The following is a 17,581-nucleotide window of genomic DNA, read 5'->3' as shown; positions in this document are numbered from 1 at the left end:
CAGAGATCTTTTAAAGTCTGACTAATACTGAATCCACTACATTATCCACATTGACTCAAATTTCTTCTTCTATGGTGTCATCAGACAAGTCGCCCCCCCCCCCCTTCATATGGACCTGCAATGTACTCTTTCCACTTATCCGCTCTCCCTTCTGTATTCATCACAGGAAATCCCATTGCAATCTTAGAATTACAATCCTTGCTTTATTTCACTGAAGGTTGTTTTGACTTTTCTATGCACTGAGTCAGCTCACCTGAGATCTTTTCTTTTTCTATATCTTCCCATCTTTCTTGCAGTCATATCACCATGGCTGTCCTTTACTTCCAAATTTCATTCCTAAAGGATTTGTTCTGCTGTTTTCCTGTCTTTCCCTGAACATTTTTTACTTCCTTCTTTCGTCCATCAATTGAAGTACTTCACCTGCCTACTCAGGTGTTCCTTATTGCCTAATTGTAATACCACATCACCAGCAAATTACAAACAGGTCTCATCATTCCTCACTACTTCAAGTATCACACTTCCTTTCATATTGATTCTTTCACACTATTCTCTTAAACTTCAGTCTACTCTTTTCATTTTGCAAATTGAGATCCGAGTCTATATCTGCTCCTGGGTATGTCTTACAATGTAATACCAGCTTCAGAATCTCTGACCGTCCGTGATGGAACCTTCCTGTGTCTCCAGATCTTTTCCAAGTATACTGCCTCCTCTTGTGATTCTTAAAAAAGAGTATTCTCTATTACCATCTGATATTTATTGCTGTACTCAATTAGTGTTTCTCCTCTCCCATACCTACTGCCAAACCCATATTCTCCCACAACCCTTCCTTCAATTCTTTCTCCTACAACCAGGTTCAAATTCTCCACACTCACTGAACACCACTACATCTAGAGTGAGTCTTTGCATTTCCTTTTTTGATTTCCTAGCTTTCCTACTATTTTCAAACTTCTGACATTCCACACTCTGACTCATAAAATGTTATCCTGGCACTTGGCTATTCCATTTTTTTCTGAAGGTCATCCCCCCCTTGGCAGTCTCTTTGTGGAGATCTGAATGAAGAACTAATCCATAATCTTTTGCCAATGGGGAGATCAAGAGATCTCATGACACTTTACCAATTTACAGGCCACATGTTGTGTGAATACATATTACGTTTCTTTAATGTAGTTGTTTCCACTGACTTCTGCATCCTCATGGCATTGATCATCACTGACTCTTCCACCTTTTACTGAATGAGGGTAATTTCTTATGCTGGAAGTCTTCGACTGCCAGTGCCGATCAGTTTTACTCAAAATTTAAGCAGTGGCTGGGTTCAAACCTGGGGCCCAAGAAGTTTTTATTAGTAGTCAAAGACACTATACCTAGACTTCTACCACACACTGCCATCAAATTGTGAATGCTTGAGTAGCTAGAATTGTATCAGAAAATAAAAGTTTTTTATTACTTACTCGGCGGTCTATATATTTCCATTGTTGGCTTCCCTCTAATCGGCATTGCGTTCCTTCTTCTGTTTCCAAACTCTCTTTGCTGTAAAAGAAAGAGAATATTTGGGAATAAGATAGTATAACAACAACATTCAGAATGCAGGTAATGTTGACAATATGACACTTCATTAATTTAAAAAAAAAATAGTTAAAATTGGGATTGATTCCATGATTCAGAAAATTCTCTTTAATGAATTAGTTATTTCCTGTTCCACTCACAAACAGAACAAGGGAAAAAATTACTTACCATTCATGCCTCCACATGAGCCTTACTTCCTTGTATCTTAGCAGTCCTTAAGCAAAGTGTATGTTGGTGTCAGTAGAATTATTCTGCAGTCAGCTTCAGATGCTAGTTTTCTAAATTTTCTGAATACTGTTTCACAAAAAGAATGTCCTCTTTCGTCCAGATATTTCCATTGAGTGCATGAAGTACCTCCACGACACTCATGTGTTGACTGAATTTACAGGTAACAAATGTGGCACCCCGCCTACAAATTGTTTCAATGTTTTCCTTCAATCCGATATGGTAGGAATTCCAAACACTCTAGCAGTACTCAAGAATGGACTGCAATAGCACTCTATACACAGTCTCCTTTATACATGAGCTACACTTTCCAAAATTCTCGCTATAAAACAATGTCGAGCATTCGCCTTTCCAACTACCAACCTGACTTGCGCATTCCATTTCATACTGCTTTGCAATGTTATGGCTAGATATTTAAGGGATGTAACTGCATCAAGCAGCTCATTACTAATGCCGTATTTGAAAATTATGAGATTATTTTTCCTACTTATCTGCATTAACTTACATTTTTCTACGTTTAGAGCAAGCTGTCAGTCATTACGCCAACTAGATATTCTATCTATTTTGTATCCCCCTACAGTCAGTCAATGCCACCACCTTCCTGTATCACAGTGTCATCAACAAGCAGTCATAAACTGCTGTTCAACATGTCCATGAGATCATTTTTGTATATCGAGAATAAGAGTGATCATATCACACTTCCCTGTGGCACTCCTGACAATACCGTTGTCTCTGATGAATACTCGCCATAGAGGACAAAATACTGGTTCTATTACTTAAGAAGACTTTCTGTCACTCATATCTGAGAACCTAATCCATATTCTCAGACCTTCATCAACAGTCTACAGTGCGACACTGTATCAAACGCTTTCTGGAAACCTAGGAATATGGAATCTGCCGTTGCCCTTCATCGATGGTTTGCAGGATATCATGTGAGAAAAGAACACAGGTTGTACAAAGTTAAAGATGCCGTCATGAATTTTACACACATGTACAATGTATATGAACATGATGATACTGCAGCTATGTAAATATGATAATATAAATTAACTGTATGCAACACAAGTAATAAATACAAATGTTGGGCACAATACATTGCTAGACAGTACACACTATAAGATTCAAATAGGCAAAGTAAGAGTTAAAGAACAGCTTGTCGTTAACGCAAATTCTATGGCCGGTTAGCAAATAGATGAATCGGAAAAATCACATCAACTGCAGCTTTACATATTTTGAATTAAAGCCCTCCACCACACTTTTGTGTCTGTATTTGAAGGTTAATTTCAGCAACTTGTGTAGGGACTTTGGTACAGTTTTCACTAATAGATAGACTGATTCACAAGGAAAGTTTCAGTACATAATTTATTACCACTACACTAGGCAAGTTGTCAGGATGTAGATATTAAGTGCCTCCTGTTCAAAGTCGGGGAGAGTCACCAGCACATACATTAGCCCATGTTACTTTGTGTTCAAAGTGAATGAATGCCAAGGAATGTAGTTGAGATACTATCATTACTGTGCAGTCTAGAAAGAATATTAGCAGTTTTAGAGTGATGAATCTGAATTCATTGGTTCCAAACCACATATTACACGTTTTAAGGAGCTCTTCACTTTTCTGCTTTAGTTCTTCTGAGTCTCTCACTGTATGCCCAATTAGCCTATAAACTCTGTCTTTTTGTAGCTCTTGAATTCCAGAAATGTACATCATTGGTCCCTCTAGCACCATCTGCTGTCTAAATGTCGGCCTGGGCACAACTTCATTTTTCGTTAAGTCATAATTTGTTTTCCACTACAGTTTATTCCTTGGTATGTTTGTTTATATTTCTGTCTCCCCTTTCAAACAAACATATTTACATTGCTCTTTGAACATCTCCCACTTCGAGTGTGTTGTAGCAGTTTACATACACCTGGTGCAGTGTGTACTACAACAAGACGTAAGTGTATAGACAGATGTGGTAAAACGTACTCTCAAAAGGTTTGGGATACCACTAAATTGGTGGTAAGTATGCTTCCCAAGGACCACAAATGACAGATTAATTTTGTGGTAAGTATACTTCCAAGCCCCTTCCGAAACTACATTGGTGGTAACCATACTTGCCAATAACCATTAAAACACCATTGTTTGGTGGGATATATAATTCCCACTGACCTGAAAGCTATATTTCACAACAAACAGAAACTACAGCTGGTGTAGATGCAAGGAACATAGATAAGTAGTAACACACATTCCCTCAAACGCTATAAAGAAATATATTTAGTGGGAAGCGGTTAAATTACTACGTGTGTCTACAAAAGTGACGAAATGTGGTATCTAATGTAAATGGATAGATAAAAAAATCTACTCGCCAAGTGGTGGCAGGGGAAAACACACACACACACACACACACACACACACACACACACACACACACACACGGATTTAACACACACACACACACACACACACACACACACACACACACACACACACACACACACACACACACGGATTTAACATTTACAAGCTTTCAGTGGCAGTGGCTCCTTCTTCTGGCAGAAGAGTTGAAGAAAAAGGAAGAGGGGCAAAGGAAATAGACTGGAGGGGTTTGAGGGAAATGAATACAGCTCAAAAAGTCACGCAGAACCCCGGGTCAGGGTACACCTACCAGACAGAAAGAGAAGGAAAAGTTGATTGTTGGGGACTGCATGGGACGAGATTTGAAAACCTGAGTGCTTAAAGGTGGAAGACAGGGTAATACACATGACGGAGATTACTACTAAAACATCATGCACAATACATAACAGACGTGGGAGTAGGAAGAGGTGGGGGGGGTTGTAAAAATAGATAAGTCAGATAATGAAAGATGTAGAAACTAACATGGAGTAAAGAAAGGCGTAGTTACTGTGAATAAATGCTGAGACGGGAGGAATTAAAGCAAATTAAGGACAGGTGGGGGGGGGGGGGGGGGGGGTGAGAACCAAGGAAGTGTTGTAGTGCTAGTTCCCACCAGTGGAGTTCTGAGAAACTGGTGTTTGGGGGAAGAAGGAAGAATCCAGATGGCGCGTATGGTGGAACAGGCACCACGGTTATGACTGTCATGTTGCAAAGCATGCTCTGCAATAGGATATTGTGTATTGCCTGTATACACACACTGCCTATGCCCATTCATCTGACTGATAACTGGGTGGTAGTCATGGTGATGTAAAAGGCTGAACAGTACAAGTCTTGCAGTGGGGACGGTCACAGGGTAGGAGCCTTAGGGCAGGGAGATGGGTCCAGAAGGAGCATAGGGTCTGATAAGGATGTAGCGAAGATTGGGAGGGCAACGAAAAGCTGTTCTAGGTGTGGTGGGCAAGATTTCTGACAGAATGGATGTCATTTCAGGGCATGATTTTAGGAGGTCCTGATCTTGTCGAAGTAGCTGACTGATACATTCCAGACCAGGATAATACTGGGTGACATGTGGTGTTCTCTGAAGTTGTTTTTTGAAAGGATCTGGAGAACCAGCCCTATTTATTCACAGTTACTACTCCTTCTCTTACTCCATTTTAGATTTCTGCATCTTTCATTTTTCTGACCTGTCTATTTTTCACCAACCCCTCTCCCACCGCTGTTACATACAGTGCACTCAGCGTTTCACTCTTATTAACTCGTGCATGACATTTTAGAACTAATCTCTGTCTTGCGTGTTATCCTGTCTTCCACATTTAAGCTCTCAGGTTTTCAAATCTCATCCGGAATAGTCTCCAACAATCAGTCTTTTCTTCTCATCCCATTCAGTAACTCTCCCCTTACCTGGGATTCTGGGTGACTTTTCTGAGCTGCACCCCTTTTCCTAAACCTCTTCACTCCCTTTCCTTCACCCCTCTTCCTTCCCCTTCAACCCTATTGCCAGAAGCTTATAAACTTTACATCCTTTTGTGTGTGTGCCCCTGCCACCACTTGGTGAGTAGATTTTTTTTATCTAGCCATTTACATTATATTATCAATAACTGTCATTTTCATTGAAATATGGTATCTATCCAACCTAACTATCAGCTTTGTTTTCAACTGTTTTCTCACAAATTTTTTTCTGAAACTTATCATTTCCTCTTTAAGACATTTCCTAGTTGTTTTGTTTAACTCAGAACATTCTGCCATGTTCCTGTTATTGTCTGAAACACTCAATTTTACTATGGGCCTGCCCAGCCCCACGTGAAATCAGTTAAAAAAAAATAAGAAAACGAACCTTGATGATTTATTATTTTGCAATTATTGGTCATTTTAGCCCAGCTATAAAAAAAGATAAAAAAATAAATAAAAAATTATAGAGTTTTTGGATACTTTGTTTCTAAATTATTTGTTTCCAAAATTGTGTGATTTTTATCCCATTTCGAATTTTTAAAATTGTCATATCTCAAAAACCATTTGAGGTGAAGCAGTAAAACATATACCATTTCATTCAGTTTATAGTAAGTTTTAAAGTAGGCACTACTCAACCAAATGCATTAAATACTGAATTTCCCTAACCAAACTTAATATAATTCTGAAAATTTCAAATTCGGATGGGTCTTACACTATTTGTTAACTGTGTGCCAAATTTATTGATAGTATTTCAAAGGGAACATTTGGAGAGGCATTTTATTATACTGCAATTCACATTGCCAACTGCACATTGCCAAGTGTACCTCAGCTGCACATAGTTTGCAAGCTGGTTCATTCAACTACAGTTAAAATGCAATTCTTTACTACTAATTAAGCCCACTTCATTTTATCATTTTGAAATTGTACTAAATCATGCCATGCAACTAACAACATAAATACTATAATTGATAGTAGGCCTTTTCCATTTTATATAATTTTTATTTTCAGTAGTAATAGTTCGTATTTATAGAACAACAGTATAAAGATCTATACTATCAATACATAATATAACAAAAAACATTCACATCTACTGAAGTAATTCACTTCAGTAAAATTAACAAAGTACTAGTGAGAGGAAGGTGAGCAAGTTGCTGCAGGCACATAGTAACTCAATAAGCTCATACGCAGGGATAAGGTGGCGGAAAAGAGTCAGTGTCATGATTTAAAATCGTTAGTCACCCAATAAAATGCTGAAAGTCACATGTTGGAATGCAACAACCAAGCACAGCAAATGTAGTGGAATACTGTATTTATCGCATTCATCTTTTTATTGGGCAATTAAGCATTTGAAGTCATGACACTGGCACATTTGTGCCACTTTGTCACCGAAGGATATTCACATAGAACTGAATCAAAAAAGCATCTAAAACAAGAGTTGAGGTGATTTTCTGAACATTCATATTGATCAGTTGTGGAAGATCAGCATGATCAAATATTTACTTCCCTCCAACTGTTTGATATATATTTATTTATGCTATCAGTCACTTTTTTCTATGTGACAAAAGTGGTGAGCAGTGACAGAGAGGACTAGTTTACTTGAATTTTCCCATAGAAGCTGTGAGTGGGCCATTGGTCATTTTAAACTTAGGACAATTTTTACATCTTCCACAATTTTTTAATATGAGCCAAAGCATAACTGTGCTGCTGGTATTTTCAAATTTCCCCACCATATTTTAACACAGGTCACATAAGCTGTGACATCAGAGGGGTTGTGAGGGTGACTGCAGTACTATAACAGACAACATATTAGTGCGTGAAATGGGAACTTCTATATTGGATTTTGAATTTCCCACAATTTTTAACTTAGGACGAGTGGGCTCGGGGATTCTAAACCTGAGATCCAGTGCCCATGGTTTGTGGGGCAGGCAGCGGCGGAGTGAGGGGGAGTGGGAGGGGGGAGTGTAGGACAACTGCATTATTACAACATTTTAAACTTGAATTTCCCACCAATTTATATTTAGAATACATGGGGGTCTAGGTTTCTAAACTTAGGATTCTGTGCATGTTGTCCATGGGGGCACATAAGGCAGTGTGCAGCAGCAGGACCAGCAGAGCAGTAGGCGAGGTACTGTTAGCATGTGGTCGGTGACTGCAGTGGCCCTTAGAGATATGAGCTGAAGAGATTCTCCTGCATTTATTTTTACATGAAGACAATCATTCCTATCCTATATAAAACCAGCAGCCGTGGAAGATGTTTAAACATTAAATATGAACGTAGCACAACTGGACTTCGGCCAAGTCACTCCAAACAAGATGTCAAGTTTTGATGTCAGATGTATGGGGGCAAATTGTCTAAATATACAGGCTGCACTATTTTTGAACTTAAGGCGAGCGAACTTTAATGTCATATGAAAATCGATTTTTGAATTTCCTGCTACTTTAAACTTGGGTCAGTTGACCTGACAACCACGCCAGCTGCACCCATAGTCCTAGATCCAGCATATTGGATTCTGAAGTCATAGGGTTAGGGAAATCCTACAAAATCTGAGAACAGGGCAGTCTGCACTCCTATCCCATGTCCACCCTCTCCAATTTTCAATCACATGGATCACTCCACATTTTTGTGTTTGCCATTATCCTACCTGAACACTCAACTGTGACACCACAGGAATGTTGAAAACCCTATACTTTTTGAAATGCCTGCTATTTTTTTCTTTTCCTGCTATTTTATACACAAGGCCATTGGCCTGTCACATGGGTGAGGGGAGAAATCTGGCAATGTTGCATGATGTGATAGGGGAGGAGGAGGGGAATCTGGAAACAATGCTGACTGCACCCTTAGTTGCACAGTGCCACTACTACTGGTTACTGCATCCATTTGCTTTACTGCGTCAACGTGGAGTAATCATGATTGTGTCAGTTCAGAGGTATAAAGTTCAATGTCTCTCAAAGACAGGGTACGGACATTTTGTAAAATGTATGGTGCAGGTATGGTATGCAATTGCCAGCACATAGTAGAATTACAGTGTGCCTGTAACAGGGAACCTCGACTGGGTGTATGCAGAAAATTGTTTGAATAGTTATTACGGAAAGAGGTTTGTTCTCGTGCAGCGTCCCACTGACGACAAACCGTTAGGGACCATACATGGCGTCTTACCACATATTGAGGTTCCTTTTTGTTCCGTTCACATATGATGCGCAGGAAGAACCACTTGAATGCCTGTGTGTGCACTGTAATTAATCTTATCTTATTTTCGCAGTCGCCACCAAAGTGACACTGAGGAGGATACATTCCCAGACTACTCAATTTAGCTTGAAACTTCATAAGTAGGCTTTCACAGAATAATTGGCTTCTATCTTCAAATCATCCCCCCCCCCCAAATGGAGCAATCAAATGGGACAATAAGAGACAAGTATGGCAAGACTGTATATTGTCAACTTATTTATTCAATATGTATGCAGAGCGGATAATGATGACTGCTGTGTTAAATGAGGGAGAAACTAGAGTTAAAATGATTGGGATAAATATAAATAACTTTAGGTATGCAGATGAAACCATCCTGGTGGCAGAAAATGAAGACGAGTTAAAGACCCTGGTATTAAGGTGAAAGAAGAAGTGCAAAGGCTGGCCTAATGCTGAATGTCAAGGAAATTACACCTGCGACTTCATGGCATCTAGGAGGAGAAACAGTGGAGGTAGTTTCTATGTTGATTTATATTGGCTCCCAGATCTTTGCTGTTACTGACTGGAGCTATGAATCAAAGAGACACCCATTACTTGGTAGAAAGGCAATGTTGAACCCTGATAATATTTTAAGGAGTAGAGATGTTTCGCGGCCGTTAGCCACTAGTCACTTGAATCAGCAGTTGTCTTGTGACAGCCAGAGCGAGAGCACCAGCAGCAGCGAGTACTGTTTGTATAAAGCGTTTTTGTACTTATTTGCTGCGCTTAGCCTTTAAATAGTTTTTCTGGGAAAACCTAGCGTAGTTTTCGCGTCTCGTATTTCAGTGAGTGTTTCTTGATTATCAGAGTAGCTCATCAGAAGATTATCTTGGGAATTTGTCACCGTATAGAGTAGGGTAAACATAGTCATGTGTAGGGACTGTGGTGGTTGTGAGCGGACGCAAGGAGAATTGGCCACTCTTCGGGGGCAGGTGGAGGCTTTGTCTGTTAGGCTCATCGAGCTCGAGGCGCAGGCGTCGGCTCGTAGTGGCGTTGGGGCAACTGTGGTGAGACCTATGCCTACTTCGGTGGCCTTGGAATCACATGGAACTCCTGATGTCGCTGTGTCTTCCGGCAGTGAGCATCTTACCGGTCAGCCATCACTCCAGGGTGAATGGCGGACAGTGGTGGGCTCGCGCGTGCCTGGCCGAAAGGCGAAGGTGGGATCTGGCCGCGTGGCAGCTGCCTTACCCCTTTCCAACAGGTACGGGGTGCTTCCTAGTGGTGATGACATCGTTTCCGAGCCACCACAGGATGCCTCGCCTGTTGGGCCAGTGGCCGATTCTCCGGCAAGGTCCCGACAGTCACAGAGGGCGGGCCTATTAGTTATAGGGAGCTCCAACGTTAGGCGGGTTATGGAGCCCCTCAGGAAAATAGCGGGTAGGTCGGGGAAGAATGCCAGTGTGCACTCGGTGTGCTTGCCGGGGGGTCTCGTCCGTAATGTGGAGGAGGCCCTTCCGGCAGCTATTGAACGCACTGGGTGTGACCGGCTGCAGATAGTAGCACATGTCGGAACAAATGACGCCTGCCGCTTGGGTTCTGAGGCCATCCTTGGTTCCTTCCGGCGGCTGGCTGATTTGGTGAAGACAACCAGCATCGCACGCGGAGTGCAAGCTGAGCTTAATATCTGCAGCATAGTGCCCAGAGTCGATCGCGGTCCTCTGGTTTGGAGCCGTGTGGAGGGTCTAAACCAGAGGCTCAGACGACTCTGCGACTATAATGGTTGCAAATTCATCGACCTCCGTTATTGGGTGGAGAACTGTAGGGCTCCCCTAGACAGGTCAGGCGTGCACTACACACCGGAAGCAGCTACTAGGGTAGCAGAGTACGTGTGGCGTGCACACGGGGTTTTTTTAGGTTAGAGGGACCCCCCCCACCCCCCCCCCCCCTTGGGCGAAACGATAAAATACCTGACGGCTTACCAGAGAGGACATTATCATCGTTGATAAAGAACGTCCGTCCTCAGAGACCAAAAACAGGAAAAGTTAACGTAATATTGGTAAACTGCAGGAGTATCCAGGGCAAGGTTCCTGAATTAGTATCTCTTATTGAAGGAAATAGTGCGCATATAGTATTAGGAACGGAAAGTTGGTTAAAACCGGAAGTGAACAGTAACGAAATCCTAGACACAGAATGGAATATATGCCGCAAGGATAGGATAAACGCCAATGGTGGAGGAGTATTTATAGCAGTAAAGAATTCAATAATATCCAGTGAAGTTATTATCGAATGCGAATGTGAAATAATCTGGGTTAAGTATCAAAGGTGGGTCAGATATGATAGTCGGATGCTTCTATAGACCACCTGCATCAGCAACCGTAGTAGTTGAGCGCCTCAGAGAGAACCTGCAGAACGTCGTGAAGAAGTTTCGTGATCATACTATTGTAATAGGGGGAGACTTCAATCTACCAGGTATAGAATGGGATAGTCACACAATCAGAACTGGAGCCAGGGACAGAGACTCTTGTGACATTATCCTGACTGCCTTGTCCGAGAATTACTTCGAGCAGATAGTTAGAGAACCAACTCGTGAAGCTAACGTTTTAGACCTCATAGCAACAAATAGACCGGAACTTTTCGACTCCGTGAATGTAGAAGAGGGTATCAGTGATCATAAGTCAGTGGTTGCATCAATGACTACAAGTGTAATAAGAAATCCCAAGAAAGGAAGGAAAATATATTTGCTTAACAAGAGTGATAGGGCACAAATCGCAGAATATCTGAGTGACCACCATCAAACGTTCATTTCTGAGGAAGAGGATGTGGAACAAAAATGGAAAAAATTCAGAAACATCGTCCAGTACGCCTTAGATAAGTTCGTACCGACTAAGGTCCAAAGCGAGGGGAAAGATCCACCGTGGTAAAACAATCATGTACGAAAGGTACTACGGAAACAAAGAAAGCTTCATCATAGGTTTAAGAGTAGTCGAATCATAGCTGATAAGGAAAAGCTGAAAGAAGCGAAAAAGAGCATAAAGAGAGCAATGAGAGAAGCATTCAACGAATTCGAACATAAAACATTGGCAAACAATCTAAACAAGAACCCTAAAAAGTTTTGGTCATATGTAAAATCGGTAAGCGGATCTAAATCCCCTATTCAGTCACTCGTTGACCACGATGGCACCGAAACAGAGGACGACCGAAGAAAGGCAGAAATACTGAATTCAGTGTTCCGAAACTGTTTCACTGCGGAAAATCGTAACACGGTCCCTGACTTCAGCCGTCGCACGGACGCCAAAATGGAAAATATTGAAATAAACGATATCGGAATTGAAAAACAACTGCTATCACTTAGTAGCGGAAAAGCATCCGGACCAGACGAGATACCCTTAAGATTCTACAGTGATTATGCTAAAGAACTTGCCCCCTTTCTATCAGCAATTTATCGTAGATCGCTGGAAGAACGTAAAGTACCTAGCGACTGGAAGAAAGCGCAGGTCGTTCCCATTTTCAAGAAGGGTCATAAATCAGATGCGAATAATTATAGGCCTATTTCGCTTACGTCAATCTGTTGTAGAATAATGGAACATGTTTTGTGTTCTCGTATTATGACGTTCTTAGATAATACAAATCTCCTTCATCATAACCAACATGGATTCCGCAAACAGAGATCATGTGAAACTCAGCTCGCCCTATTTGCCCAAGAAATTCACAGTGCCGTAGACACTGGCGAGCAGATTGATGCCGTATTCCTGGACTTCAGGAAGGCATTTGATACGGTTCCGCACTTACGTTTAGTGAAAAAAATACGAGCTTACGGAATATCGGACCAGGTTTGTGATTGGATTCAGGATTTCCTAGAAGAAAGAACACAACATGTCATTCTTAACGGTTCAAAATCTGCAGATGTAGAGGTAATTTCGGGAGTACCGCAGGGAAGCGTGATAGGACCTTTATTGTTTACAATATACATAAATGACTTAGTTGACAACATCGGTAGCTCCGTGAGGCTATTTGCAGATGACACGGTTGTCTACAAGAAAGTAGCAACATCAGAAGACTCGTACGTACTCCAGGAGGACCTGCAGAGGATTAATGCATGGTGCGACAGCTGGCAGCTTTCCCTAAACGTAGATAAATGTAATATAATGCGCATACATAGGGGCAGAAATCCATTCCAGTACGATTATGCCATAGGTGGTAAATCATTGGAAGCGGTAACGACCGTAAAATACTTAGGAGTTACTATCCGGAGCGATCTGAAGTGGAATGATCACATAAAACAAATAGTGGGAAAAGCAGGCGCCAGGTTGAGATTCATAGGAAGAATTCTAAGAAAATGTGACTCATCGACGAAAGAATTAGCTTACAAAACGCTTGTTCGTCCGATTCTTGAGTATTGCTGATCAGTATGGGACCCTTACCAGGTTGGATTAATAGAAGAGATAGACATGATCCAGCGAAAAGCAGCGCGATTCGTCATGGGGACATTTAGTCAGCGCGAGAGCGTTACGGAGATGCTGAACAAGCTCCAGTGGCGGACACTTCAAGAAAGGCGTTACGCAATACGGAGAGGTTTATTATCGAAATTACGAGAGAGCACATTCCGGGAAGAGATGGGCAACATATTACTACCGCCCACATATATCTCGCGTAATGATCACAACGAAAAGATCCGAGAAATTAGAGCAAATACGGAGACTTACAAGCAGTCGTTCTTCCCACGCACAATTCGTGAATGGAACAGGGAAGGGGGGATCAGATAGTGGTACAATAAGTACCCTCCGCCACACACCGTAAGGTGGCTCGCGGAGTGTAGATGTAGATGTAGATAACAAAGGTCCATGAAGTAATGGATACAATATTTCCAGTTATGATGTATGGATGTGAGTACTGGACCATTAGAAAGACTGAATGGTATATATTCCTTTGAATTCTGGTGTTGGACGGAACTATTTGTTCCATGGACTGTGAAGAGAACAAATAGGCCAGTATTACAGAAATTAAAACCAGAGGGTTTCTTGAAAAGAAACAAAAACTGATCTACTTGGGCACATCTTCAGACAACACGATTCACTATAAAAGACATTAATGCTGAGGAAGAAGAGGCTGCAAGCGATGAGATGTACCAATGGCATCAAGAAAGTAGTGGAGTCCAACCTGGAAAATCTATGGGAGATTGCGCAGGTCAGAAGCAACTGGTATGCTTTAGTCACTGGGGTCACGGGCAGTTGGAATCGACTAATCAGTTTTTTCAGAATCCCCTGTGTCAAACGAAACGGTGACTATTTGTCCTGCTCTTCTTCGTATATGTTCAGTATCTGCTGTTCTATCTGGTATGGATCCGACACACTTGAGCAATGTTCTAGCATGGGTCACACAAGCACGTTGCAGGCAATCTCCGTTGACCGATTGCATTTTCCCAGTAAGCTACCATTCAACCGAAGTCTGCCACCTGCTTCACCTACAATTGAATCTATGTGATTAATCAACTTCACACCCCTACAAATTGTTGCCAGGTATTTGTATATAAAGTGGTTGATTCAAACTAGTCTTACGATACTACTTTTTTTTTAGTTTTGTGCACAATTTTACATTTGTGAACATTTCAGATATTACTTCATTATAGATAGATGCATCACAGGCAAAAAGTTTGAGACTACTATTAAAACAGTGTCCGCCAAGTTATTAATTTACAAGGTGATCCTCATTAATGTTTAAAAACACCTGAAACGACGTAGGTGACACTGAGACAAGTAATTTAATATAAGACTTATGGGGCTGCAAATGTCGGGAAATAACCGAAAAGTAGATGACAAACACGTTACATCGCCCGATGATGTACATCGCCGCACTTCCAGCCGTTGAGCCTATCAGTCTACTGTACCGGATCATCTCAACAAAATCACCTCTTCACGTCGGTGGAGCTCTGGGCCGACGTGCGAGACTTTAGCGTGTGACATGTGTTTACACTGTGGTAAGTTTTATTACTTTATTTAGCAGTTTCGCAGTCTCCGTTGGTTTATTGCAAAGTGCAGTACAACAAAAACCTACCGTATTGCGTCACAAGTAAATGAGTTTAAGCTTCGAATTTGCGTCGTTACCCATACATGACCTACGCATCCTTTATCAAGTAAGTTTTGAAAACAAAAAAGAGAGAAAAGGAAAAACTCAACAACAGCTGTTGCTTGGTTACCTCTGGTAACGTCACGTATGTTCAGCTCTTGTCATCCGCTTTTGAGGCATTTTCCGATCCCACGTTGTTTTGTATTAAATTGCTTTTTCGGCGTCATCTACATCGCTTAGGGTTTTTTTTAAGCGTTAGTAAGAATCACTTTGTGCAACATAAACAGCAAGAGCCCCAACACACTTTCCTGGGGCACCGCTGAAATTAATTCTACATCTATACTGTGTCCTTCCTACAGAAATCCTCTATCCAGAACTAAATTAATGAGCAGCATGACAATGAACTCAAGTACTCCTCAATTCGTCTTTATTTCACAACAACGTGATCATTACACTGAAAGTACGACCACATAAAACGCTGGATAATTCCTTGAATTGAAGAAAACACCCCTCGTTAATATGGATCCAATACAGGTGACATTCATCAAACAGCGTTTTAAAATACAAACACCGTTTTAATCATACGGTTTGTCTTGAAAGTAATGCGCAGGAATCGTTTTCACTGCACAACGGCAATGCTTCACAACACAGATTTGTTGCGCCTCCACGTGTGCGAAGTCGAGCGACGCTGAATATAAATTGAGTGCACGGCCTCAGCAGCTCAAGAATCAGCATCCAATATGTATTCTGGGAACCACAAGTCTTGAACACCTGGTGCCGCATGCCAGACCTTGACACTGCGCGCCAGAGAACAAAGCAATGTGCTAATAAGAGGTAAGTTGGGATTGGACAATGGGCGGTGGTTACACACAGGATGTAAAGCAACTTTCGTCAAAGGAATGCCTTTGGTTCAGGGACTCTGTCATAGCCGTTCACACCTACTTGCATACAATTGCTAAAGCAGCAAGCTGTACAGTAACCCAAGTATTACTTGTTACAAACGTGCATTCGACTACATAGTTGTGAGGAGCAAGGGTTAAGTAGTGGACGCGAGACTGTAGTGTATCAACGTTGTGTCACAAATCGCAATGAGCAACACATCTATAACATCAACTGGTCAAGACATTATCCATAACGTTCTGAAAAGAAAAGTGTATGCAAAGATTGTGCACACACCTTGATTACTTAAACTCTCGAACAAAAGCACGAAGCGAGGACACTTGCTGCGACCATTGAATTGTGAGACAGAGAAAATTCTTTTCTGGAAAAAATCTCGGGTGACGAGACTTCTTGTTAGCAATAGAAACCTTCCGCAAAACGATGAAGTGCAGAAATCCGATGAAGGGGCACTGCTTTCACGACAACCCGGCATTCAAGCCAATGTGATATGCAATTTGAACACCATCCACTATGCAGAAAAATGAAGCGTTTAAACTATCTTCCCTCTGGTTTTTATTAGTCCTGTCTCTGAACTTTTCGGACTGACACGGTTGGGTTAGGACTGAAAGTCAAACTACGGGAGAACGTATGACTTCATTACGGGCTGCTAACTACATACGTAGGATCTATATATTACGCATGCCACTGTACAATGTATGGCAGAGGGTACTTTGTACCGCTGCTTATCATTCCCTTCCCTGTTCCACTCGCAAAGGGAGCGAGAGCAAAATGACTGCCTGCAAGCTATTGTGCAAGTCCTATTCTTCCTTGTTTTATCGTAACAGAGGAGAGGGAGAAGATCGCCTTATCGCCAAGGATTCCTATCTATGCTCACGGTGCATTCCCATGAGACCCATTTACTGAACGAACCTACCAGTAACGGACTAGCAGCACGCTTCTAAATTACTTCAGTTTATTCCTTTAATATGAGACAGCGAGGATTCGAAACAGTCTACTGAGATTTAATAATTTTTTCGTAATGTGGAGCCACAGTCATAATATATTTCTTTAAAGTCAGTACCGCCATTTGACTTTTTTATTTGCAGTCTTACATTTACACGATCATTATTTCGCCTTTAAAGTGTCATTATCAAGAGTTTTAATGTTATACAGTGCCTAAGATGGCATACTGTCGTATTTAAAATACACTATTAGACACATTGTCTAAGGGTCAAAATTTCTGGTAAAAACCTACTGCTTTGTTTTATCACTGAGTATACCATCTTGACTGAATGACATATGGCTAAGACTTAGCTAACTGTCATTCCCTCAAGATGGTTATACACAGTGATAAAGCAGTAGGTTTCTACCACAAATTTTGACCCTTAAGACAATGTGTCTAATAGTGTATTTTAAATACGACAGTATGCCATCTTAGGCACTGTATAACATTAAAACACTTGATAATGTCACTTTAAAGCCGAAATAATGATCGTGTAAATGTAAAACTGCAAATAAAAAAGTAAAATGGCGGTACTGACTTTAAAGAAGTCTACTAACAGTACTCAAAAATGGTCTTGTTTATAGGTATGCTACACTTTGTCTCAACTCTCCCAATAAAACCGTATGTGTTCGTTTATTTTCATATTTTTTCGGAATGTTAAGCCTACATATTCAATCAATGTGACGGAAACAAGCAGCAAACCTTTAATTACCCAACCGCATAACTGACATTATCCATCTTCACGCCAAACTGATACGATACTCTGCACAATTCATTCACAATCCCTCTACACTCAACGAGGACACTTTCCCGTACACAACAGCGTCATCAAGATAGTCTCTGATTGCTTCCCACGCTA

The 17,581-nt window shown here is 41.2% G+C and overlaps 1 protein-coding gene across 3 annotated transcripts in view; it reads right to left on the bottom strand.

Moving 5' to 3' along the window:
• LOC124609405 overlaps positions 1–17,581 on the bottom strand; it is a 501,321-nt gene that overhangs the window by 127,518 nt on the left and 356,222 nt on the right. For 2 of the 3 annotated variants that reach the window (XM_047140070.1, XM_047140071.1), the window contains one exon: positions 1,449–1,527. In XM_047140070.1, the coding sequence (XP_046996026.1) occupies positions 1,449–1,527 (79 nt within the window). Of the gene's footprint in view, positions 1–1,448; positions 1,528–15,611; positions 15,617–17,581 lie in introns of those variants that run through there. The other variant, XM_047140072.1, reaches the window with a different exon arrangement.

This window comes from Schistocerca americana, chromosome 1 (assembly GCF_021461395.2).
Source record: "Schistocerca americana isolate TAMUIC-IGC-003095 chromosome 1, iqSchAmer2.1, whole genome shotgun sequence".
Taxonomy (NCBI): domain Eukaryota; kingdom Metazoa; phylum Arthropoda; class Insecta; order Orthoptera; family Acrididae; genus Schistocerca; species Schistocerca americana.
The sequence above is the reverse complement of the archived record's forward strand: the minus strand, read 5'-3'. Positions and strand labels throughout refer to the sequence as shown.